Below are 26,551 nucleotides of genomic sequence, written 5' to 3' on the forward strand. Positions count from 1 at the left end.
ATATCTGCACACAACAGGGCTTCCCGTGTCCAAATCCAGCTTATTTTATTATTTTATTTGTGGCCTCTGAAATTCTGACAAGCATAATCCATTTCATAGCTTACATGTATGGCAGAGAAGGTAATTGGACAGAAGTTATTTTTATCAACACTGCTATCATGTGTTTTGAAATGCATTGATATACAGTGGTCTCCATTGCAGTAGTGCACCTATTGAGCAGAGATTGTAATCATTCAACTTTATGTACCGAAATTCTCTTTTTGTTCATTTCTAGTGTCATTTTGACTGGCATCTTTGTTGGGTTGGCACTGACTATTGCTTTTGTTTGCTACATTAGTGTGACTAAGGAAGATTCATTTTTGTCTGCAATAGAAGGGCACTCTCAGTATTACTTTGACAAGATATGGGTTGGTTACATTGATTCCTTATTCAAGCCACTTATCATTCACTCACTCAAGACTGAATGGATAGCTGTACTGACTGTCTTAACTAGCAAAGCCAAAGCAGGTGCAACCAATCAACCTAGGACATCTGCATCTTACAAATCTAAGTTAATATACATATAGTAATGAAAAATCCTGGTGGAATGTAAATAATTTAAGGAGTAAAGGTAACAACGGACCAAATAGTAGAGGCTTTGAGTCATCGAAAGGCACATAAACAGAACTGAGAAATTTGCTAGCTTTCCGATGAATCCTCTTTGAGTTGTAGAGCGCCCCCCCCCCCCCCCCCCCCACACACACACACACACCTGAATGGCTAACATTGTGTCAGCTGACAACCCCATACTGCTGGCACTGCAGCTCTGCAGAGCGACTGGGATGACAGGTTTCGTGGAATAAAAGTGGGTGGGGAAGAAGTGCAATGGGAGGGATGGAAAAGGGTTGTTGACAGCTGGGATGGAGAGACAGCATGTTCACTGGATACAGACGTGGCATGGACACATGAGCTGGTGAGCTCGTACAGCCCACGATGATGTGGAGGTGTGGATTGGGAATGGGGACTGGGGAGGAAGGTGTGATTGCAGGATGAGAGAAGTTAAGGGCCTGTGGCAGGGGTGGAGGTGGGTTGGTGCAGGAGGCCAACAGAGTGTGAGATGAGAAGGATTATGGCATCAAATGATGTGTTGCAAGGATAGCTCCCATCTACGTAACCCGGAATAACTGTTGTTGGGGGAGGACCCAGATGGCAATATTGAGAAGTAGCCATTGAAGTTGAGCATGTTACACTCACCAGAATATTCCAGCACTGGGTTCTCAGCGCTGCTCTTAGCAACAGCTTTCTCGTGGCTGTCATGCCTCAGCCTGTGACTGGACTTAAGATGTACTGGGTGGGTGTACCGATAGATCTTGAACCTTTGTCTTCTACAGGATATGGCCTATATGGCAATGGATTGGGGGTGTGAGTAGCTTGTGGTTGTTCTGTAAGATTTGGAGGGAGGAAGGGGGGAGGGGGTTGGAATACTGCATTGGGAGATGTCGGAAGGATTGTAGATAGAATGTTCCTGATTTCTGGGCACAACAATAAATAACTGAAGCCCTTTTGATGGACGTGGTTGATTTTTTCCAGTCCAGGAAGGTACTGGGCATTCGGGGAAGGGGGTTTACAGGATTAGGGTTGTGTGAGGTGGTCCATGATATCTGTCTGCAGACTATGTATGGGGAATACTGCCTGTTTGTGAAGCTATTAGTGAGACCTACAGTATAACTGGGCAAGAGATTTCTTGTCACTGCAGTTGCATTATGACTAGGGTGGCTAGATTATATGAGAAGAATTTTTTGGGGTGGAGGGGACAATAGCAATAAAAATGGAGGTACTGTCAGTAGCTTGTGAGTTTGATATGGACAAAGAGTGTGGATGGAACCATCAGAGACGTGGAGATCAACATCCAGGAAACTGGAACATTAGAGCTGTGGGGGGCTGGAGATAGGGTGTCTTAGCTATGGTTCCAAATCATGAAGAAATCATCAGTCAACCTGAATCAGACAAGTAGTGTGGAATATTGGATGGTTAGGAAGATTTCACCTAGATGACCCATAAACAGGGTGACAGTGGATGGTATTAGATGTATAAGGAATGAGAACATGAACTGGAGTTGGAAGGACATTGGGAGAATTAGAGTTTGACAAAGTCAAGTCCGTTGATATGGGGGATGTTAGTGTATGGGAAAGTGGCATCAACATTAATATTACGGGTGCAGGGGTGTGGGGATGTTGGAGAATTGATGAAGGAAATGCTTCATGTCTTTACTGTTGGAGGTTATGCTGCAGATCTTTACTGCGGGAGGCTATGCTGCAGATGAATGGTTTGAGGTGATGGTCAACAAAAACAGAGATTCTTTTATCCTGTAATCCTCCTGCCCTCAGTCTTTACTAATCCCTGCCCCACTCCCACCTCTGCCCCTACCACAGGTTAGTAACTTCATTGATGCTCAATCCACACCTCGTGCCTGTGTTTGCATAAAAACAATGAAATCACCAGTGGTTTTCCTGAATAAGTTCAGATGATGGAACGGTGCCTCCAATCATTTGTCATTATTTTACCAGGTTAGTCAACCATTGTCTCCAATGATTTGAATGTTAGGGGGTAATTAACATTTTTTAAAAAAGAAGAAAAGTGTAAAGATAATCAGTGAGAAAGTACAGGTCTTACTTTTTTACATTTGTACAATTCTACAATGCAGCTGGAACATCTTTGTCTGAACTGCTGCCCTCTTCAGATCACTATTAACATATTAATCAACAAAAATCATGAGATTAATATTTGATACTACTGAAACATTGTTTTTACATTTAATATGGGAAAAAATTGTGCCAATCTGAACTTATTTTGTAACAGAAAACTGGTAATTTCTGATTTTCAGTTTTGATACCAATGTATGCATTTATCTTTTAGCAGTAAAAGAATTAAGATTAGTCCTCTTTTATCTGAATATGTATCTAAACTAAAGCTATGACAATGATCAATAACAGGAGAGCAAATAAATAAAAAATAAGCTTGTTTTGAACCTTTCATTTTTTGCAGGAAACTTTTGAGCGTGGTATGGAACTGCATGCAAAGTGCACACTCTTTGCAGAAGGTTGCCATGGGCATTTATCAAAGCAACTTTTTAATAAATACAAGCTACGTGAAAATTGTGAAGCACAGACGTACGGCATTGGATTGAAGGAAGTATGGGAAATTGTACCAGAGAAACATAAACCAGGCACTGTTGAACATACTATTGGATGGCCATTGGTTAGTAAATGTTGTTTAGAAACTGCTGCATAGCTTACAGAAATTATCATTACCTTATAATCAGTCATTTGAAAATCATGCGAGCACAACATATCTCTGAAAAAGAAATAAATTTAATCCTATAAATGTTACGCTGCATTCTATTGGAAGAGAGATGCTGCTTGTGTGTCATCACTAGAAACAACAAAGTTAGGATAGTGACATCACAGTTTAGATCAATCAAGTTAAAGCACTCCAAAATTTTAATTTTTGCTTTTATTGAGATATTATATATATGTACAGAACTAAAACTTTACTGCTTCACATGACTGTTTTCTTATTTCCCCCCCTCTGTATTAGTGAATTAAATTTTGCTTTTTCAAAACTCTGCCTTCTGCAAAACCCAGGATAGACAAAAAAAAGTATATTATGAAGCATAGTGAACGCATTATTGTGGCCAAGATAGACACAAAGCCCATGCCTACTACAGTAGTACAAGTTTATATGCCAACTAGCTCTGCAGATGATGAAGAAATAGATGAAATGTATAACGAGATAAAAGAAATTATTCAGGTAGTGAAGGGAGACGAAAATTTAATAGTCATGGGTGACTGGAATTCGTCAGTAGGAAAAGGGAGAGAAGGAAACATAGTAGGAGAATATGGATTGGGGGGAAGAAATGAAAGAGGAAGCCGCCTTGTAGAATTTTGCACAGAGCATGACTTAATCATAGCTAACACTTGGTTCAAGAATCATAAAAGAAGGTTGTATACCTGGAAGAATCCTGGAGATACTAAAAGGTATCAGATAGATTATATAATGGTAAGACAGAGATTTAGGAACCAGGTTTTAAATTGTAAGACATTTCCAGGGGCAGATGTGGACTCTGACCACAATCTATTGGTTATGAACTGCAGATTGAAACTGAAGAAACTGCAAAAAGGTGGGAATTTAAGGAGATGGGACCTGGAAAAACTGAAAGAACCAGAGGTTGTAGAGAGTTTCAGGGAGAGCGTAAGGGAAGAATTGACAGGAAAGGGGGAAAGAAATACAGTAGAAGAAGAATGGGTAGCTCTGAGGGATGAAGTAGTGAAGGCAGCAGACGATCAAGTAGGTAAAAAGACAAGGGCTAATAGAAATCCTTGGGTAACAGAAGAAATATTGAATTTAATTGATGAAAGGAGAAAATATAAAAATGCAGTAAATGAAGCAGGCAAAAAGGAATACAATCGTCTCAAAAATGAGATTGACAGGAAGTGCAAAATGGCTAAGCAGGGATGGCTAGAGGACAAATGTAAGGATGTAGAGGCTTGTCTCACTAGGGGTAAGATAGATACTGCCTACAGGGAAATTAAAGAGACCTTTGGAGAGAAGAGAACTACTTGTATGAATATCAAGAGCTTAGATGGAAACCCAGTTCTAAGCAAAGAAGGGAAGGCAGAAAGGTGGAAGGAGTATATAGAGGGTTTATACAAGGGCGATGTACTTGAGGACAATATTATGGAAATGGAAGAGGATGTAGATAAAGACGAAATGGGAGATAAGATACTGCGTGAAGAGTTTGACAGAGCACTGAAAGACCAGAGTCGAAACAAGGCCCCGGGAGTAGACAACATTCCATTAGAACTACTGATGGCCTTGGGAGGGCCAGTCATGACAAAACTCTACCATCTGGTGAGCAAGATGTATGAGACAGGCGAAATACCCAGAGACTTCAAGAAGAATATAATAATTCCAATCCCAAAGAAAGCAGGTGTTAACAGATGTGAAAATTACCGAACTATCAGTTTAATAAGTCATGGCTGCAAAATACTAACGCGAATTCTTTACAGACGAATGGAAAAACTGGTAGAAGCGGACCTCGGGGAAGATCAGTTTGGATTCCGTAGAAATGTTGGAACACGTGAGGCAATACTAACCTTACGACTTATCTTAGAAGAAAGATTAAGAAAAGGCAAACCTACGTTTCTAGCATTTGTAGACTTAGAGAAAGCTTTTGACAATGTTAACTGGAATACTCTCTTTCGAGTTCTGAAGGTGGCAGGGGTAAAATACAGGGAGCAAAAGGCTATTTACAATTTGTACAGAAACCAGGTGGCAGTTATAAGAGTCGAGGGGCATGAAAGGGAAGCAGTGGTTGGGAAAGGAGTGAGACAGGGTTGTAGCCTCTCCCCGATGTTATTCAATCTGTATATTGAGCAAGCAGTAAAGGAAACAAAAGAAAAATTTGGAGTAGGTATTAAAATTCATGGAGAAGAAGTAAAAACTTTGAGGTTCGCCGATGACATTGTAATTCTGTCAGAGACAGCAAAGGACTTGGAAGAGCAGTTGAACGGAATGGACAGTGTCTTGAAAGGAGGATATAAGATGAACATCAACAAAAGCAAAACGAGGATAATGGAATGTAGTCAAATTAAATCGGGTGATGCTGAGGGAATTAAATTAGGAAATGAGACACTTAAAGTAGTAAAGGAGTTTTGCTATTTGGGGAGTAAAATAACTGATGATGGTCGAAGTAGAGAGGATATAAAATGTAGACTGGCAATGGCAAGGAAAGCGTTTCTGAAGAAGAGAAATTTGTTAACGTCGAGTATAGATTTAAATGTCAGGAAGTCGTTTCTCAAAGTATTTGTGTAGAGTGTAGCCATGTATGGAAGTGAAACATGGACGATAACTAGTTTGGACAAGAAGAGAATAGAAGCTTTCTAAATGTGGTGCTACAGAAGAATGCTGAAGATAAGGTGGGTAGATCACGTAACTAATGAGGAGGTATTGAATAGGATTGGGGAGAAGAGAAGTTTGTGGTACAACTTGACTAGAAGAAGGGATCGGTTGGTAGGACATGTTTTGAGGCATCAAGGGATCACAAATTTAGCATTGGAGGGCAGCGTGGAGGGTAAAAATCGTAGTGGGAGACCAAGAGATGAATACACTAAGCAGATTCAGAAGGATGTAGGTTGCAGTAGGTACTGGGAGATGAAGAAGCTTGCACAGGATAGAGTAGCATGGAGAGCTGCATCAAACCAGTCTCAGGACTGAAGACCACAACAACAACAACATGAAGTTTTAAAAAACTGTAATGAACAGCACCATTTAAATGTCCTCATATTGTAAGGAGTTGTGCAGGACAGCCTAGCAACTGAACATGCATTTTTTTCGTGTATGAATGCGAGACACATCATTCTATTTGTCCAGCAAATTTTTGAAAAGGACTGAGTATTTAATATTTTTCTTGAAATTACAGATTTTGCCATTTGTCTCAAATAATTTTAGCATTGGTGCTGATAACCTGGTCACTGACTTTCCCAAATACATTCGAGGGAGTACCTAGTAAAAACTGGAATAACATTGCCGTGGGTGGACCATGTGTAGTACGCATTTCTGCGCTAGGTGTGTATAGCACAACTCATTGCCAGTTCAGTGCCACTTGTTTTCGACCTGGCGTGTTCTGTTCATCTGCATGTGACTATTTTTGCTATTACTGGTGATGAGTAATGGTGCTATGGTTACGGCCCAGAAAAAAAAGCAACAGTCAAGCCAATGGAGGACGTCATCATCAACCCATCCAAACAAATGTTGTGAAGTCAAATCAAAATCAAAACAATGTTGTTTTCCTTTTTTGATGCTAAAGACATAGTTAATTCAGAATGTGTTCCCAGGTCAGACCATCAATCAAACCTTTCATTTGGAAATTTTAAGAAGACTGTGCGATAGTGTTCGTCAAAGAAGACCTGATTTGTGGCAGATAGGAGACTGGTTCGTCCACCACAACAATGCACCTGTACACACAGCCATCTCTGTTAGACAGTTTTTGGCTAAAAATGGCATCGTTCTGTTGCCCCACGCACCTTACTCACCTGACCTGGCTCCATGCATTTTTTTCTTATTTCCGTGCATGAAAAGGGGCATGAAAGGACACGAATTTGACAACATTAAAGAAATCAAGGAAAAAAGCCAGGGAGGATCTGTCGGCCATTTCTAAAGATGACTACAAAAAATGTTGTGAACAGTGGAAGCACTGGTGCGACAAATATGTTAGTTGTAATGGAGATTAGTTTGAAGGGGATAAGGTTATTTTGTAAACAATTTGAAATTGCACTGGAGCAGCAAAGAAATTGGTAAAGGAATGTGTATTCAAATACGGAGATATGGAAAGAGGCAGAATACGGAACTGCGGTTGACAATGCCTATGTAACACACCAAGTGTCTGATGCAGTTGTTATCAGTTACTGCTGCTACAATGGCAGGTTATCAAAATGTAAGTGAGGTTGAATGTGGTGTTATAGTCAGCTCATGAGCGACGAGACACAGCATCTCCAAGGTAGGGATGAAGTGGGGGTTTTCCTGTATGACCGTTTCATGAGTGTACTGTCAATATGAGGAATCCGGTAAAAACCCAGATCTCCAACATCGCTGCAGCCAAAAAAGATCCTGCAAGAATAGGGCCAACAACAACTAAAGAGAATCATTCAACGTGACAGAAGTGCAACCCTTGTGCATATTGTTGCAGATTTCATTGCCGGGCTGTCAAAAAGTGTCAGCGTGCATACCATTCAATGAAACATCATCGATATGGGCTTTGAGATCTGAAGGCCCGCTCATGTACCCTTGATGACTGCACGAAACAAAACTTTATGCCTTACCTGGGTCCATCGACACCGCATTGGCCTGTTGATGACTGGAAACATATTGCTTGGTCAGACGAGTCTTATTTCAAATTGTATCAAGTGAATGGACATATATGGGTATGGAGACAACCTCATGAATCCATGGACCTTGCATGTCAGCAAGGGACTGTTCAAGCTGGTGGAGGCTCTGTAATAGTGCGGGACATGTGCAGTTGGAATGATATGTGACCCATAATATGTCTAGATACGACTCTTTACTTTACAGGTGCCACATACATAAGCATCCTGTCTGATCACCTGCATCCATTCGTGTCCATTGCGCATTCCGACGGACTTGGGGGATTCCACCACGTCATTGGGACACCCTACACATTCAGAATTACTACAGAGTGGCTCTTCTCAGTTTAAACACTTCCTCTGGCCACTAAACTGCCCGGACATGAACATTATTTAGCATATCTGGGATGCCTTGCAACGTGCTGTCCAGACGAGATCTCCACCCCCTCATACTCTTACAGATTTATGGGCAGCCCTGCAAGATTCATGGTGTCAGTTCCCTCCAGCACTATTTCAGATATTAGTAGAGTCCATGCCACGTTGTGTTGCGGCACTTCCGCATGCTCGCGGGTGCCCTACACGAAATTAGGTAGGTGTACCAGTTTCTTTGACTCTTCAGTTTATATAGGTTTTAAAAAAATAATTTTTTTTTTCATACCACCTCGTAAACAACATGAATACAAAAATACTTGTAATAACTTCTTTTCGTTTCAAAGTATCTGGCGCTGAATGTCAGATTGAGACACAGTTTTACATTACTCAAAAGGCACTGAACTCCCGTTTTGAACGTAGGCATAACCAATCCACTAGATGTCAGTAATGCAGATTTTAGCTGCCCATTCTAACAGGTTAACATAATGTCAGTTGTAGGTAAACCGTGTGTGTTACAGTATAGTGTCTTGGCAGTGCAAGAAAAGTATATTCTGACTCTACAGTATGTGTGTAAGTGATATTGTGAACTATAAAGTGGACATTCTGTTTTTGTGCTTGTATTGTGCACAGTGACAATTGATGTAAACAAGGTGTTAGAGGTTTTACACCAGACTGAATTATCATCTTCATCTCGTGAAGTACATGAAGAGGAACGAGACATTGAAAACACTATCTTTGGTTTGATCAAGAAACTTGAAGATGCCACGCAAAAAATAAAGGCTGATCATTGAAAACAACTATGCATCACTTCAGATGGGTGAAGAACAGAAACTATCTTGTTATCAGAGATACTATGAACAACAAGGAACAAAATGTGAGAAACTCAAAGTCATATTGGAGTACATTTGGTCTACTTTTCAAGAGGCAAGTGCTAATGCCTGGCTGTACATGATGTTGATATAAGGTGGTGGATACACACAAAAGCTAGAACACTTGGATTGATGGATTTAAAAGCTATCTAACCTGGTGTGAAATTTTAAGGCAATTCACAAGATTTTGAATCACAAAGTTATGCAGTTTAAACTTGCTCAAGCACAAGAGGAGAGAGAGAATTTTTCGACTGCATTTGATATTGAATTCACAAACACTTTTGTTCCTAATTATTCAGCAGCTGAAATTTTAAATACCAATGAATCTGGATTTAATTTTGACATTCAGAGAGACTGCACACTAGAATGGGTAAACAAGGTAAGACTATCAGTGTGTAATCAGCATCTGGAGTATAACATTTGTATACAATTAAACCAGTTGTTTCCATGAAAGGTAGACTTCTTTCTCCACTGCTCACGGTCTTCTGTGGACCAAGGTGGTACATTTGGTCCCGTTGTGCACAAGAAAAAGGACCAACCTCTGAACACATTTCAAGCAAAGTGGACAACGGTAATTTTGAACAATGGTGAGACAACTCTCTCTCTCTCTCTCTCTCTCTCTCTCTCTCTCTCTCTCTCTCTCTCTCGCGCTATTGGAACAAAAATGTTAACTGACCCACGATTCAGTTTCACTCCTTCAACAGGGTCTATTCATAATTCCAGATAAACACATACAGGTACAACCATTCCACCTGGCACAATGTCCCTTGTTCTTTTTTCACCATTGGAAAAATTTTGCTAAATGTTTTTATGAGCGAGTTTTACTCGATAACATTGACATTGAACTCCACAGTCTTTATGCTGTCAACCTTCACACACTTATCCATAATCAGTTCAGTGACCCTCCTCCCCCCTATTCAATGACATGATGAAGCATACCTGGAAGACAGCTAAATTTCCAGCTGAATGTGATGGTTTTGATACTCATGACAATGTTATATGGAATATGAAAGATTTAAGTTGCTCAACACCCAACTGCACAACAGCAATGTTTATCCAACCTTCATATTGTTTACATTTGTGCTCATTTATTTATACACAAAGACCCATAAACATGCTTAATAACAGGTTCATTCAGCTAAATGGAATAAATAAACAATAATCATATATTATACATGAGTTTCTAACCTATTCATTATTACACCACTATCTATGAGGCCCACCAACATGTATAATTATGCTGTGGACTGCTAAAATTGATGAAGCAAGTGTCAATTACACCTGACGTTTCCATTATAATCGTTTCCCCCCCCCCCCCCCCCATATCAGTAATATACTTTGCAAATGTACCTAGTCAGATGTTTTACATAAGAGTGCAAATTGCTAAAGATCAAAGCATATTATCACAGAGTATTACATTTTTTACCAGCCTGAATAAAGTGATTAGTGTCCCCACTACCAGTCATCACAATGGAGGCAAATGAACTGGCGTGGAATAGTTCAGAAACCCGATATGGAGGATGCATGCATTGCATCATATGGGCACACTCGCTGATGGAAACGTTTACTTGTAAGCGGCGGTAAATGGAAAATGGAGCAGGCCAGTTCTCATGCAGAGTTAAACCACTGTGGGCCTCACCTTGCAATTTGTGCTGGCTGTTGTCATTCGCTTAACTGTTAGCTGCCTGCTCCAGCTGCCTGCTGAATATACTGCCAGTTTCAGTGTGCCTACAGGAAGGTGGGAGAATTAAATGTGCCAGTTCTTGCTGCACTATCAGTTAAGACGTATCATAAGACTGCTGATAAGGCCCCTTGTTGTTGTCCAGCAGTGCTGAAGTATATGAAGTTGTCCAAACTTTGTAGCTGTCCACTGAGCCTGAGAAGCTTTTCTTCAGAAAGCTTTGATGGTTGCGTATGCAGCATTTCAGCCATAAAACACAGGTAGTGGTGGCAGGTTTGTAGTTTAAGAAGCGCCCTGTGCATTCATATCGCTGATTTGCAAGGCCTCTTACTTAAGTCTTATTTTGAGTGTCCCAAATGTGCTACCTTTTATGCAGACTCTCTAATTCAGGTTCAGACTAGGGCATTGATTTTGTGCACCCCTTCTTTAGTTGAAGGCAGCCAAATTGCAGAATCGCCTGAGCTTATGGCGGCAGCTAGGGACATCCTTTCTGATAACTGGCATGTGGCTCAATTAGGCATGCATGGTCAACAGCCCCAGTGCTTCGTGTGGTAGTCCAGCTTTGCCTCCCGCAGAGAGGCTGTGTGTTACTGCTGTGGATGATTCTGGTGCAACAGCATCGTGGCACTGCCTGTCTTTGCCTGCACCATGCTCAGTGGGTTCCCATTGCTCACAGCATTGTAAATCCTGCCTGCTTTGATTTTTGGCTCTTCGGTTTCATTCTCCTTCTCCTTGTGGGGTGAGCCAGTGGTCCTGCCTCAACTGTCATGTGTTGTGTGTTTGCCAAGATTGCCCGCACATGGAAGCCATGAGTGGTGTATGCCATCAGATAGGACTTTTGGCAACTGTTTGCAACAACCAGTGAGCCATGTGTCAGTCGTTGCTTGCCCCAGTGTTATCCCTGGGCTCTAGGGCTATCTCCACCACCATGCATGTGTTGACCAGGCGTATTGTGCCATTGTTGATAGTGGATGGGTCACTGTTCAAATTTCAAGTAGACACATGAGCATTGGTCAGCCTCATTAATTTGGATACGTTCAGGCTCTTGGGGTGCTCAGAGTTATAACAGCCGTTCCATCAGATGGTGTCTTATAGTAAACAGTGCTTTCCCTTGTGGAGGAAGTTCTTGGTCTCCATGCATTACAAGAACTTGGAACAGCAACTTACATTGTTAGTGGCCAATTCATCGTTGGGGCAAAATGGGCTTGACACCTTTTCTTTTTCTGGCTTTCAGGCAATTGATGATGTGCATTTTGTGCCTGTTTGTTCCTTTTCATGACTTGGATTCCTTACTGCAGCCATACAGCCTGATGTTTGAAGATACCTTAGGCCGGATAGAAAAATTTTGAGGCACATTTCTCGTAAGCCATCAGCAGTAACTAAATTTTCTTGCACCTACGCCATTCCCTTCAACATGTGTGACAAGGTAGAGACAGAATTACAGCGTTGGCAGGTTCAGGGTATCATTTCTCCTGCTTTGTAGACTCAGTGATGATTCTGGAGCCGCACTGTGTACCTTTGTGGCAATTTTAAACAGACTGTCACAGTATATGCATTGTGTCACGGGTTCATATCCCATTCTGTGGCAGGCAGAATTATTTTTCATGCATCAACTTGCATGATGCCTATCTGCAGAACATGGTTTCTCAGCCATTCCTGGTCCTCAACAACCCTTTGGACTTCACTAGTTTAATAGCATGCTTTTTGGAATCTTGTCTGTGCCAGGAATATGCCAGTGGTATCTGGAGCAGTTGTTTCAGGACATTCCTTGCTGTATCAATTACCTTGATGAAATCTGGATCTCGGGCCTCTACTTGGGAGGAGCATTTATGAATGCTTCAGTCAGTTTTCCAACGCCTCTTGGAGAATGTATTTCCTTCCAAGCTACAAAAGTACAGCATTTTCTCCTTGAAGGTGCACTTTTGGGTCATGTGCTTAGTAAAGATGGTCTGGCCCTGTGGCCCCACAGAAAATCACATTGAGGCCATCGTCAACCTACCAGCACCCAAGAACCTGAAGGGGCTCCAGTCTTATTTGGATAAGATGTCATATTATGCTAGTTTCTTTGCCCATGCCGTGGACATCTGCCAGCCTCTTAACTGGCTTTGCCAGAAGGGCATGAAGTTTGTCTGGTGTGCAGATTGTGAATGGGCTTTTCAGCCTCTCAAGCTGCATTTGTGCTCTGCTCCCTGTCTGGCTTTGTTTATGCTGGGTGAACCGTAAATGGCCTGAGATGTGTCTCATTATGGCATTGATGCCATCCTGCCCCGTCGAAATAAGGATGGCACAGAACGCCCCATCGCTTACACATCGAAGAAGATTTCTGCTACACAATGTAATTATTTTACAGATGGAAAAGGAGGCACTAGCTATTATTTTTGGGATTAAAAAAGTTTCATGTCATCCTGTATGTGGTGAGATTCCTCCTCATCATTGCCCACAAGCCACTGGCTTCCTTATTTGGCTCTGCCCACCAGTTACAGCAGTGGGCTCTCTTTTGCAGTGACCATTGTTATGAGATTCATTACCGCTCCTACGTATCATACTAATGCTGATGTGCTATTGTGGGACCCAATCCAGAGTTCGATCGGCAGGAGGCTCTCATGTTTGTGTTGGATGATGCCTTGCAAACCATGTTGGATTTTCCGTTAACAGTCTGAGAGTTTGGAGCCACCCTCGCTGCTGATCTGCTTTTCTGGAAAATTATTTCAGTGATCCAGATGACTTGCAACAAATACAGGACCTCCTGGAACTGGCATCCATGAAAATATTCCACAAACTGCATCCGTTGATGGCATTGCCTAGTATGTAGCCAGAAAACTTGACAATGCATCATTGTGGAAGGAGGAAGACATGGACTTCGTCATTTGGGTCTTGAATGTATGAACAAAATGGTCCACCTCCACGTTAGGAGCCGGGTGAAATGGGGTGGTAGTCAGATGCTGGATACCACTGCAGAAGAAAAAGTCATCAAACTCCTGTGACACAAACTGCCTACTGTTATCAGATTCAAGGGTCCTAGGGGAGCCCTCAATGGCAAAAATAACCAACAATGTGTGAACATTGACAGCTGACAATGTGGACGACAGCCTAGCTACTTCCAGGAAATTCAACACTGCATCGAGCACCAACAACCACATGTAGTCCAAAAATGGACCCATGAAACCCTGCCAACCCTGGAGATCAAGAATAGGGTATGTATTTTGTCCTTTGTGATCAACTCAACATTGTCAAGGGGGTCCTCATGCTTGTCACTGAGAGGCAATGCTTTCAAGTGGTTGTTTCCCCAGCAGTTGTTTCCCCTGTGTTGTTTCCTTGCATGTGTGTTGTGTCCTTGCATGCTCCAGTAGCTGCATGCATTTCACTGGGGTACGATTTGGTTGAAGGCGTTGGCACGACATCAAGTCTATTCACCAGCGATTGTTTGCGACATTAAACACGTGGTGCGGGCTTGTGAGGCCTCTGCACAGAAGCTGGCTGCACTGCTGTACTGGTTCTGTCCTTGGTCAGTCTAGGGATGCTCTTGGGACAGGATGCACATCTATTTCATGAGTCTATTTTTGGGCAGCATATGGATGTTGATGCTAGATGTGTTGTCAATTTCCTGTAAGTAGCTAAGCTGTCCTCCACATCGTCAACTGCCACTGTTCCCACATTGTCAGTTATTTTTGCCATTGATGGCTCCCCTAGGACCCTTGAATTTGATAATGGTAGGTAATTTGTGTCAGAGGAGTTGGAAGACTTTTGCTTTTGCAATTGTATCCAGCATCTGACTACTGACTCCTTTCACCTCACTACTAACTCGGAGGTGGAGTGCTTCATGCATACATTCAAGACTCAGATGAAGTCCTTGTCTGCCTCTTGCCGTGATTATGTGTTGTCAAGCTTTCTGGCTACATACCAGACAATGGCATCAACGGGTGCAGTCCAGTGGAATATTTGCATGGGCAACAATGTCACAGGGCTTACTGGATTTGTTGCACTGTGCATTGCATGCCGTGAACCACTGTGGCCAGCCACATTTTCCTTTTGGCGCTGACATTTAGGACCAGTCCTTTGGCCAACAGCTGAGGTGACTGCTGTGTGTCATGGTGGACCACAAGGGTTGGCAGTTGTTGGGATTGATCACAACACTGTTCCGGAGGTGAGCTGCCTCTTGCGGCGGCAGCTGGCCTCCTGTTGCCTGCAGCCTCAGCCCCCAGCAGGGCTAGTGCTTTGACCTGCCAAAGTGGAGCCCATGGATTTTGACATGGTCCCCTTCCTTCCACCTCCTCACCCCATTTGTCAATGGAGGTGACCGCATCCCCACTGCCACTGGTTAGTGGATCAGCCTCCATGGCTTTCCACCCTTCCAGCTGAGGTGGCGGCATTGACGTTGCCTCCTTTGGCGCTCAGTCTGCTGCCAGGTTTTCTGGTGCACTCTTCAGTTACGCACTGGAGATTACAGCCCAAGCCTGGCCATTTTTGGCCCTATGTGGTCTTTCAAGGGGAAGGGATTTAGTGTTTCCACCAGCAGACATCACAATGGAGGTAGATGAGCTGACATGGGTAAAGCAACAGAATAGTTCGGAAACCTGCCTTTGAGGGCACATGAGCATGTGCGCTAATACTTGTGAGCGACAGTAAGTGGAGCAGACCAGCACTCGTGCACAGTTAAACTGCCTTTGAACTCTCCTTACACTTTATGCTGAGTGTTGTGTGCTCAGTCATTAGCCGCCTGCACCAACCACATGCTGAGCATATTGCTGTGCACATATCTATGTTGGTTCGGACACTCTGCTTCCTGTAGATCAATTTTCATTGCAAGTTCATTCCCCTCACAAGGTTCTGTTCCCCAGTTGTTAATGAGCCACCATTGGCCCGTGTTGTACCCACACCAACACTGTTAAGTAGTGGCGCTGTCACATCTTCTGCAGATACTAAAAAGTCTATATTAACAGATCTCATTTTTTGTTATAAAATATGTGTTATGTGTCATTTGTATGTATATTACATTTTTTCCTATGTACACATGTTGGCTGTGAAATGTGATTTTCTGATTTTTTTACAGATTGTCTAAATGTTTCAGGATCGGCATACGTATGGTGGCTCATTCCTGTATCACCTTAATGAACCATCTCCTTTGGTCGCAGTTGGTTTTGTTATTGGCTTAGACTATACAAATCCATACATAAGTCCCTTTAGGGAATTTCAGAGGTTTAAACAACATCCATCTGTCAGACCCACATTTGAAGGAGGAAAAAGGTAAAATAAATTAAAGATTTTAACATTAAATGTTTCCCAAAGAAAAATATGACCATTGCAGATGTATGCATAATACCTTAAGTGTGTGTGTATAGGTCTCTTTTCACCGTTTCTACTAAATCTTGGCTGCATCTGGAGGGCAGAAAAAACACTTTATGGGGGGTAAGGTACAAAGTTCTCAGCCTGGTACAAAGATGCTGTTGACATTAAGGAAATTTCGTTTTTTTGCACTGGCCTAAGTTGCAATCCTTATCTGAAGTATCAATGTGATTTTCAGAATAGTTTTGTTTGCATGACCTTTTTTAAGTAGTCTTACTGTGTGTGATTAAAATGGACAAACTGGTACACTGTGTTATCACATAATTTTTATTTGTGATGGCTTATCACCAGTGTAATTTCATCCAAACTCTGTGAAGGATTGAAAAGAGCACTTACCTTTGTTTTCAACAGTTAAGAAAGTGGCATCTGCATCTGAATTGAAAAATGATAGTACCTGTAATGAAGATAATCCACATGAGGGAACACCTAAAACTACAGCCACAAATGTAAACAGAGAGAAATTGTACAATTTGGTATTGGGCTATTAGTGATTAACATTGTATTAAATGTCAGGGGGCAGAAGAAAGGGTACAATATGTTCTATTCTATGTACAGAGTGTGAGGAAAAAAATGTTGGAAGAGTGAAACATTTGCAAAATTCTCACAAACTAAGAGCAAAAACAAATTTAAACAGTGTTTAGATCATTTTAGTATCTGATTGATTTTGCATGCTTATGTGTTACTTTGGATGAGACATGGATCCACAACTTCATACTACTGAGTGAGATCATGCTATGGTTAGAATACTGAACTCACATTTGGGAGAATGACATTTCTACTCCATGTGTGGTGATCCACATTTAGTTTTCCAACCATTTCCCTAAACTGATTACCGAGTGAGGTGGCGCAGTGGCTAGACACTGGACTCGCATTCGAGGGGACGACGGTTCACTCCTGCATCCGGACATCCTGATTTAGGTTTTCCGTGATTTCCCTAAATCGCTCCAGGCAAATGCCGAGATGGTTCCTTTGAAAGGGCACGGCCGGCTTCCTTCCCTAATCTGATGAGACTAATGACCTCGCTGTCTGGTTTCCTCCCCCCAAACAATCCAATCCTAAACAGATAAGGCAGATGCTGGGAGTTCCTTCGAAAGATCACAACCAATTTCCTTCTCATTCCTTCCCTAATTTGAGCTTGTGCTCCGTCTCCAGTGATTTTGATGTCGATAGGACATTAAACTCTAATCTGCCTACCTTCCTTCACAGCATACTAAAAGCAAGACAGCATTCAAAACTGGGTGCAATGGATTCTTCTCACAGACAGCCTTGTAGAAGGTAGAACAGTGACTGGTAAATACTACACCAGTCTTTTGGACCAATAGGTAGGAATATAACTGGAAACCTACATGGGAAGAATAGATCAATAAATGGACAGTGCTCCAGTCTACATGTGTGCAACACCAAAGGAAGAACTGGGGTTTTTTGATTATTAAGTGTTGAAATACCCAATCTATTGATCACATTTTGTATCCTTTGAGTGTCACCTATTCCCTAAGCTAAAGATAGGTGTTGCTAGGAAAATTTTGAATCTGTTGAAAGGATTTTGACAGCTGCAGATTGGTATTTTACAGACCTTACAGAATCACACATGAGGAATAGAATCTACTCATGAAAATATGTAGGATGAAGTGGATTGATCTGAAAGATGAGTATGTTGAGTTTCTGCTCGAAACATAGTTTTTATGTGTCAGGTTAAGAATTATTGCCTTGCCTCAGTATTATACTTCTTCAGTGTTCTGTCAACTTTAGCCAATTTATAAGTGAATAAGTGATTGTTTTTGACATCTCCATTTACTCTGATACTTTGTAGTCTTCACTATTTTTTTTGCTAATGTCTTGTTTCATCTCTCATTTAGTGTTCTGTTGACCCCACTGGAAAAAACAATGATCACTATATTTTCTGAACCCAGACTAGAATTCAGTTACATTATGTGGACAAAGGAAGATGCACAGCTAGGCTGTATTACACATTGTATCATTTCAAATGATAGTTGTCTGAAAAAGACAAAAAACAACTACATAAAAATGAGCTCATTTGACAGAATAGCATTCCAGCCCATATAAGAGAAATCAACAGCATAAAAAGTGCTTCAGCTGGGTGTCAGTTTGATTTGGCTCTTATAATCTAATGTATTCTCTCAGTTTTGTTCCTGTATTTTCTTCCTATTCCGTAACTTTCTCTCTCTCTCTCTCTCTCTCTCTCTCTCTCTCTCTCTCTCTCTCTCTCACACACACACACACACACACACACACACACACATATATATATATATATATTTCCACATATATTGAAATTCCCCCCCCCCCCCCCCCCTGTCTACTTGGGGTTTCAACCAACCATCAATGCCTAATAAGATGGGAGTCAGCTTTGTTTTATCAGAGACATGTACATGAGGCTTTACTTTGAGTACTCCAATACTTAAGCAACTAATATTTTGATATTCTCACTCTCTGAGTTTGCTATTCTGTCCGTTATAATAATTGGTTTATGCCTCAAAGAAAAAGCCAATCAAGAAAATGAATAAATTATGATACAAAGTTGCTAGCCATTACTTACTTTCAGGAGGAAAAATGTTCAGTACTGCCAAGAGACACATATAAAACTATAATTGTTGACACTATCCTAGCTGTTGGAAATGTCGGCTCTTTCCTCAGGTAGGAGACGGGGATGTATTAGGAAAGAGTCAAAGGAAAGGCAGGTCACTCAGATCCCAGGACGAGAGGGGTATTTAGTGCTGCTAGTATGGGATTTTAGGCACTACAATCTTAGTAAAGCACTGTTCCGTTCAAACCAAAATTTGGGTTGTGGGCACGATTGTTCAAATATTTGACCTTCAAGAGAAGCTGGTAATATTAAGTGTCACTGATTTTCAAGATGATGAGACTTACCAAACAAAAGCGCTGGCAGGTCGATGGACACACAAACAAACACAAATATACACACAAAATTCAAGCTTTCGCAACAAACTGTTGCCTCATCAGGAAAGAGGGAAGGGGAGGGAAAGACGAAAGGATGTGGGTTTTAAGGGAGAGGGTAAGGAGTCATTCCAATCCCGGGAGCGGAAAGACTTACCCTAGGGGGAAAAAAGGACAGGTATACACTCGCACACACACACATATCCATCCACACATACAGACACAAGCAGACATTTAAATATGTCTGCTAAGATTGTATTGCCTAAAATCCCATACTAGCAGCACTAAATACCCCTCTCGTCCTGGGATCTGAGTGACCTGCCTTTCCTTTGACTCTTTCCTAATACATCCCTGTCTCCTACCTGAGGAAAGAGCCGACATTTCCAACAGCTAGGATAGTGTCAACAATTATAGTTTTATATGTGTCTCTTGGCAGTACTGAACATTTTTCCTCCTGAAAGTAAGTAATGGCTAGCAACTTTGTATCATAATTTATTCATTTTCTTGATTGGCTTTTTCTTTGAGGCATAAACCAATTATTATAACGGACAGAATAGCAAACTCAGAGAGTGAGAATATCAAAATATTAGTTGCTTAAGTATTGGAGTACTCAAAGTAAAGCCTCATGTACATGTCTCTGATAAAACAAAGCTGACTCCCATCTTATTAGGCATTGATGGTTGGTTGAAACCCCAAGTAGACAGGGGGGGGGGGGGGGGGAATTTCAATATATGTGGAAAGACAGAGTAGACTCTCCAGGAGGATGAGTGTTTATAGGGAGAAGCAGAAAAATAAAATGTAGTGAGGTCCAAAATGAATCGTACTGTGAACTAATATGCACAAGAATAGCCATGGCCAGTGGACTTACATTAATAGGCATTTCTGCTGACCACCATATTCAGACACATTGGTGTTAAAATCAGTGAAAGACAGCCTAAACTCGATGGCATGGGAATAATGTGTGTACAGTACACAGTAGAAGTAGCAGGTGGTGACCTTAACCTGCTAAGTATTCAATAGAAAAACTGTACATATGTTGTAATCAGTAAGGACAAGCAATCTTCTGAGGCTATACTCAAAACATTGTCAGACATCTGCTTCAAACAACTAGTCTGACATCCCACATGCAAAATAAATATCTTAAACCTTCTAGTTACAAAAAGACCTGGTCATTTTGAGTGTGTCACCAATGAGAGAGGTCTGCAACCATATATTACTGGTACTACAGAAATAGTGGTCACTAAAGGCAAAAAAGCCATCAAGAAAGTAATGAGAGTATTTATATCTAGCTCAGCTACAAATCACTATCAACTTATTTAAAGGACAAAAAGAGAACATTCAGTGTTTTTTGTAAAGATGATTTACACTCAAAATGAATGGATACTCGTCTCGGCTTATATGACAAATTAATACAGGTTAAGGAATGTTCCTCCAATCAGTGCTAGCTATTGTAAGTAAGAAATCCAATCAAGGTCCAATTTGCGCATTATCAGAGGCCCACTAATAACAAACAGAATCTGAAATGTAAATTCTATAAATGAAAGCAATAGACTGATTGAAGTGCACTTCCACTGATCGAATTACAATTGGCCCTTGTGTCAGCTTATATGCAGGATTCATCAGAGGGCACTCATGGTGAGAAATGCCATGTAGGTGATTGACATTAATGCTGTGCAAAGTAAAAGGTGTCCATAATGATTTTGGCAGCAGCCCTGTATGTTGACAGAAAACTAATGAAGGTGTTAGAAGCAGTACTGAACATTATTTCCTTGCAAAGAGCTGAGCCTTGAAGATGCAGATAATGTGTTCTCCATTTGGAGGCTGGGTGGAAGGGTGTGGCACAAAGGCATTAAATCCTGTTACGGGCACAAAACTTTGCAAAATAATGGGAAGTGAAGTCTATAGTTTGTGGGGTGCCTTCAAAGACAAAAATTTTTTTCCAGGGCTGCAATAGTAGTGGCAGAAGTGACTTGGCACAAACAGAATACAAAAGAGAAATGAGAAAATGTATAAACTACAACCAATCACATGGAGCCCAAAAACAGACTAGCTAAATCAAGGTGGATACAAATAGATAGAGTACTTGCCCGTGGAAGGCGAAGGTCCCGAGTTCAAGTCTCGGTCCGGCACACAGTTTTAATCTATCAGGAAGTTTCATATCAGCACACACTCTGCTGCAGAGTGAAAATCTCATTCTGGAAGCTGGAGACACTAAGCAACAATGGTCCAGGGAGAAAACTGCTGGGAAGGCACAACTTACTGGACATAACAGGCAAAACATTAGCAGACAAGTTCCTTGATGTCAGAGGCAATACTGGGCCAGAACATCTTCCGTCATGCCAGACGCTTCTTCAGGACATACCTAATGTGCAGTCAGTGGGAGGCATAGCACTTGCAGTTGCACAGAGGGAGGAATTGGAACACGGCAATGGTCCTTGTCCAAGACCCGAAACGGATGCCTTAGTTAAGTGCACTTGATTTCACTGTGACCAGTAGGATCACAATCAGGGCTGGGAGGTGTGTGTGGCCTCCATTTTGCACAAAATGAATGAGGCATCATAACGTTGAGTCTATGCTGATAGTGGCCATGACGTTGCATGATGATAAGGAGAATGTTCAAATGGCCGAATTCAAATGTGAATTGAGCTGGAAACACACCATGTACTGTTGGGTAAAAGCTGGAATGGACCCCATGGGGAATCGGGACACAATGACCACGTTAGAGTATAATGTTGCTGCCCTGCAGTGGATAGAATAGTGAAAGTTGGACAAGTACAGTGCCCATTGTTGGAGGTGATGGACAGTCCAGTCTGATAAATGATCCTTAGGGCCAGAGTTAGGAAGCAATAGTTGATGGCCTGTGAAAAGATGAATTTTCTGACTATAAACAGAGAATTTAAATTTCTGGACTGCACAGATGTTAACGAAGACCTCTTCTATTTGATATTAGTATTGCTAGGAGGTGGATAAGGTGTTAGAAGCATATGTAGTTGGGCACTCTGGGTCATTGGGGTATTTTGGGATAGGACCAGACCAATACCGTGAGTTACTACCAGTGGCAGACCTGGTAGTATGTTGTAAAGTGTGGTGCCTGTGTAATGTAAACTTTCAAAGCCTGGAAAGTTTTTTGACAATAAGGTGACCATTTGAAATGCACACCTTGGTGTCATAGCTGGTAAGGGAGTTCAGAAAGGTTTGCCCTGAAACAGTCATAACAGTTGTTATTACCCAGAAACATTTGTAGGTCTTTCACATTTGTCGGTGACTGCATGTTATTGATTGCTACAATATAATGTTCTGTAGGTTAGAATCCATTGTTCAAGAGTTTGAACCCCAAATATGTCAATGTTGTATGCGTGAAGGAACACTTGTGCAGGTTGTATGTGAATCCTTTTGCTGTCAACCTCTGGAACAAGAGTTCAAAGTTGTGCCATGTGGCGTATTGAGCACTAGGCAAGTGAATAGGCAAATATGCCTCTGCAAGGTCAGTTTTACTGAATAATATGCCATAACCTAATTTGCAAAGGGTTCATCTAGAGGTTGGTGGGGGATACATTTCTACTTCACCCTTTGCATTTATTTCACTTTCCTTTTGAGTCAGGGGCACCGAGTGATCTTTGGAGAAGTGCAGGCTAGTGATCTTTGGAGAAGTGCAGGCTACCTGTTGCCTTAAGAGCAATGTAAGCTACGAAATCAGTCACCTTCCCTAATCCAGGTGAGAAGGTTTGGGCATATCTATCACAGTCTTTAAAAAAGAGTAAGGCACTTTGTACTGCATGGCATGTACTGTTTAATGAACCATAAACCCAAAAGTGTGAAAAGACTACCCAAAAAACATTGTCCACCTTGGTGTCAGCTACCATAAGAAAAGTTACTGAACAAGTGACTTGGTTGTAAATGGACATCAAGATGGATGCAGAGGAGCTGGCGTGGGATCGCAGAGTGATAGTACACAACATTACTACAGAGGGCACGTGGGCGCTGGCAAAGCCACTGACCCAAATGTTTACCTGCTGGTGGCAATAGGCCTGGATGGGCAGTTCTATTACTGAGTTCAACTAATGCTGACCAAGCCTTAGCCTCACATTGTGCTGTTTCCATGAACTCAGTTCTTAGTAGGTCACATGCATTGTTTTCCTCTGTGCTCATCTTTTATATGATGTTTGGGCATACTGCTCCCCCGTAGGTTGACTTGCACATCAAGATTCTATCCCGCTTCTAGGTTTCAGCTCCATGGTTGGTCGATGAGTCACAGTCTGCTAGAACAGTTGCATTGGTACCAACATGACAGTTTGTGGCCTTGTCACGCCGGTACAGACACTAAATGAGTAAAACTGAAAGTTTTCCTAACAAGGTCACATGATGGCAACCATAGCCCCAAAGTTTTTGTCTCGGCTGCCTGCAAGGGTGATGACCCTAAATTAACTTCACTGAGTGTTTGCCTATGAAGGAATCTAAGTAGAGTTGCTGAGCTGTGTTCTGAGAAATCCATTTATTGCTCGTTTGGTTCACTTCCACAGGTAAGGGCATGGTTGCGGCATAACTGCTAGGGAATATCTAGCAAGTGTCCCTTTTTGTCTTACCTGTGGCCAGATGTATGCCTATGAGGGCACATGCTGCATACATGGTGAAAGTGGCATCCCCTCCCTGTTTCCTGCTAATGCACGTCCAACAACCAGCCTCGTCTCCAGGAGACTGAACAATTCAACATATCACCAATCTTCCAGTGGCCCATAGTGTTACCATAAACTGATGATAAAATTTGAACAGTTTACCTTCCTTTGTTTAGCTCTCTTTATAGTAAAATAATGTTATTTGTTATGTATCTGTTTGCTTAACATTTGGTCCATGGTTTATTTTCTGTGTAAATGCTTTTTTTTAATCATTTAGTATGGTTTTATAAGATTTAATGTATACTTGCGCTTCAACTATTGGAGATTTTTTTTACAGATTATATGCCCACTAGTGTTCCCATGTGCCCTTCATGTCACCACTATGTTGGTTGACCTTCGTCATGCAGACTATGTACCATTTTTGAGTTGACAGTCCACGGTTTGCTATACATCGCATGTATCATATATTATTAGCAATGACACTCTGTTTCATTGATTCTAAAATAAAAGTATATAGAGGCTCTCAAGCCTAACTATTTTAAATTTGGTTTAACAAACATGTTTTATTTCAGCTGTTCAATCTTTGTACATCTCTTTTTAACATTCTTGCTTTGTTTATGTATTTTTTGCCAATCCTTTGCAGGAATTTACATCCAGTTCATATTTTGATGTTGGCTTATCAATGATTTTAGCCTGTTTCACTTCTGAAGATGACATTTTAAACTGTTGAAGGCAGTGAAGTGAACTTTTGCAGTTGACAACTGACACTTTATCTTTGTTCAAAATTATATTCTGATTTCTTTTAGTGTTTTAAAGCATTATTTTCCATTTTCATCAATCAAAAACTTTTTCCATCAACATCACCACGTATCCAGTGCTGCCTCTTTTTACTCTTCCTCTTGTGAATCCAAGTTAATTTGTCTTTCATTTTTTTACAACTAGTATCGATGAGCAGTAACTTTGACAGCATGAGATATACAACTAGTAGTTCTCTAATGCGCTTGCACCCCTTTGCTGTTATCTTCTTTGGTATATAGATGACCAATGCCATAGAGACTATCATCAATGTCATAAGAAAATATTCAGGCTATGTATCCAAACAGTATATTTGGTTCTTGAGCAGTGTCAGTCTCTACATCATACCATCTTCTAAATATGTCATCACCTCACAGGTTATCCCCCTGCTCTCTGTTTCTTTTCCAGTTATCATCCTTCTTTAAATTTGTTTTTGAAAACATGTTTCTTCTTACTACTATCCAGGGTTTACAGATAATTACTAATAATATGTGTTCTTGAAAGTCATTCCAAAAGTAGAACAGAAAAAGCTCTTAGATCATTCGTATGAACTGTAATTGTTCTTTGTGTGTTTATTTTTTCCTGTGGTAAATGTTTTTCTTCTTGCAGGATAGCCTACGGTGCAAGAGCTTTGAATGAAGGTGGATTTCAAGCAATACCAAAGCTAACATTTCCTGGTGGATGCCTTATTGGTTGCGCTGCAGGTTTCTTAAATGTTCCTAAAATAAAGGGTACTCACTATGCGATGAAAAGTGGTATGCTTGCTGCAGAAAGTATCTTTGAGGCACTTGATGAAACATCGGAAACAACAGGTTAGATATTTCATTTCCCATCTTTGTATATGAATTCCCCCACTGTGGTTTCTATCTGTATGTTTGTACTAATATCAGGAAATACTGTTGGGATTTTAATACAGATTTCACTAATAAATAGACTGCCCGCATCTCGTGGTCGTGCGGTAGCGTTCTCGCTTCCCACGCCCGGGTTCCCGGGTTCGATTCCCGGCGGGGTCAGGGATTTTCTCTGCCTTGTGATGGCTGGGTGTTGTGTGCTGTCCTTAGGTTGGTTAGGTTTAAGTAGTTCTAAGTTCTAGGGGACTTATGACCACAGCAGTTGAGTCCCATAGTGCTCAGAGCCATTCACTAATAAATAGACTGATTCACAAGGAAGGTTTGTGCATATAATTTATAAATATTTTGTGCATATTGACTAAATTATGATGAAGTACAGTCCCCCATACTGTGAAAACAATGCCAATGCCATCTAGTGGTGAATGGCAGAACTCCATATTTGCCTTCTGACCTGTGAAGCAGGCCATATCATATATTCCTAACCAGAACAAATTATTTTGATACAGAGTTAATGTTTAAGAGGTGTGGAGGGAAACGTAGGGAAAGTTCACACAGAAAATGTAGCTCATGCTGGACTTGTGCTGGAGTGGGGCAGACAGAACCTCATAGCTTCCATCATTGCCACAAGTTGTCACCCCAAATACCAGTTACAATCCTGGTTAAACAATTTAAGTAACGTGAAAGTGATGATATTTGGTTACCTAACATAGTTCTTTGAATTTTGATCATAACTCTACGCAGTGGCCTGTAAACACAATTACCAGTCGGACAAGTCATCTGGCCATAGGTTGAGTGTGTAGCAGTACCAGTTAAGAAGTTTTTGAAGAGTTATAAAAAAGAAATTGGGGTATGTAGAGAAAAATGTTTTTATTTTCAAAGTTAGTAGCTCATACCATCTTACATTCATTCAGTGTTGAAAATAAAGACCTCAAGATGGCAGCCATTAGCAGCAGTATACTTTTGGGGACAATCTCTGAAGTTTTAAGCAGCTCATTTACACAAAATGGAGGATATGGTGATCACTCTTTCAATAATCTGCTCCCTTAGTTCTGGTAGGGTTTGAGGGTGATGTTTAAACATCTTTTCATTCAAATATCCCCAAAGAAAGAAGTCACAAATGCTCAAATCTGGTAGCTCAAATTTGATGACTGCACAGGCCACCCCACATCACCCCTTAACAAAGCCAAATGTCCCAGAAATATTTCTCTCA

The 26,551-nt window shown here is 41.3% G+C and overlaps 1 protein-coding gene across 1 annotated transcript in view; it reads left to right on the forward strand.

The window, feature by feature from the left end:
* Nucleotides 1-26,551, forward strand: part of LOC126198896 (electron transfer flavoprotein-ubiquinone oxidoreductase, mitochondrial) — a 118,676-nt gene that overhangs the window by 31,628 nt on the left and 60,497 nt on the right. Inside the window, exons 6-8 of the mRNA XM_049935515.1 lie at nt 3,025-3,237; nt 15,892-16,067; nt 25,100-25,302. Of these exons, the coding sequence (XP_049791472.1) occupies nt 3,025-3,237; nt 15,892-16,067; nt 25,100-25,302 (592 nt within the window). The remainder of the gene's footprint in view (nt 1-3,024; nt 3,238-15,891; nt 16,068-25,099; nt 25,303-26,551) is intronic.

Source organism: Schistocerca nitens, chromosome 8, assembly GCF_023898315.1.
Source record: "Schistocerca nitens isolate TAMUIC-IGC-003100 chromosome 8, iqSchNite1.1, whole genome shotgun sequence".
Taxonomy (NCBI): Eukaryota; Metazoa; Arthropoda; class Insecta; order Orthoptera; family Acrididae; genus Schistocerca; species Schistocerca nitens.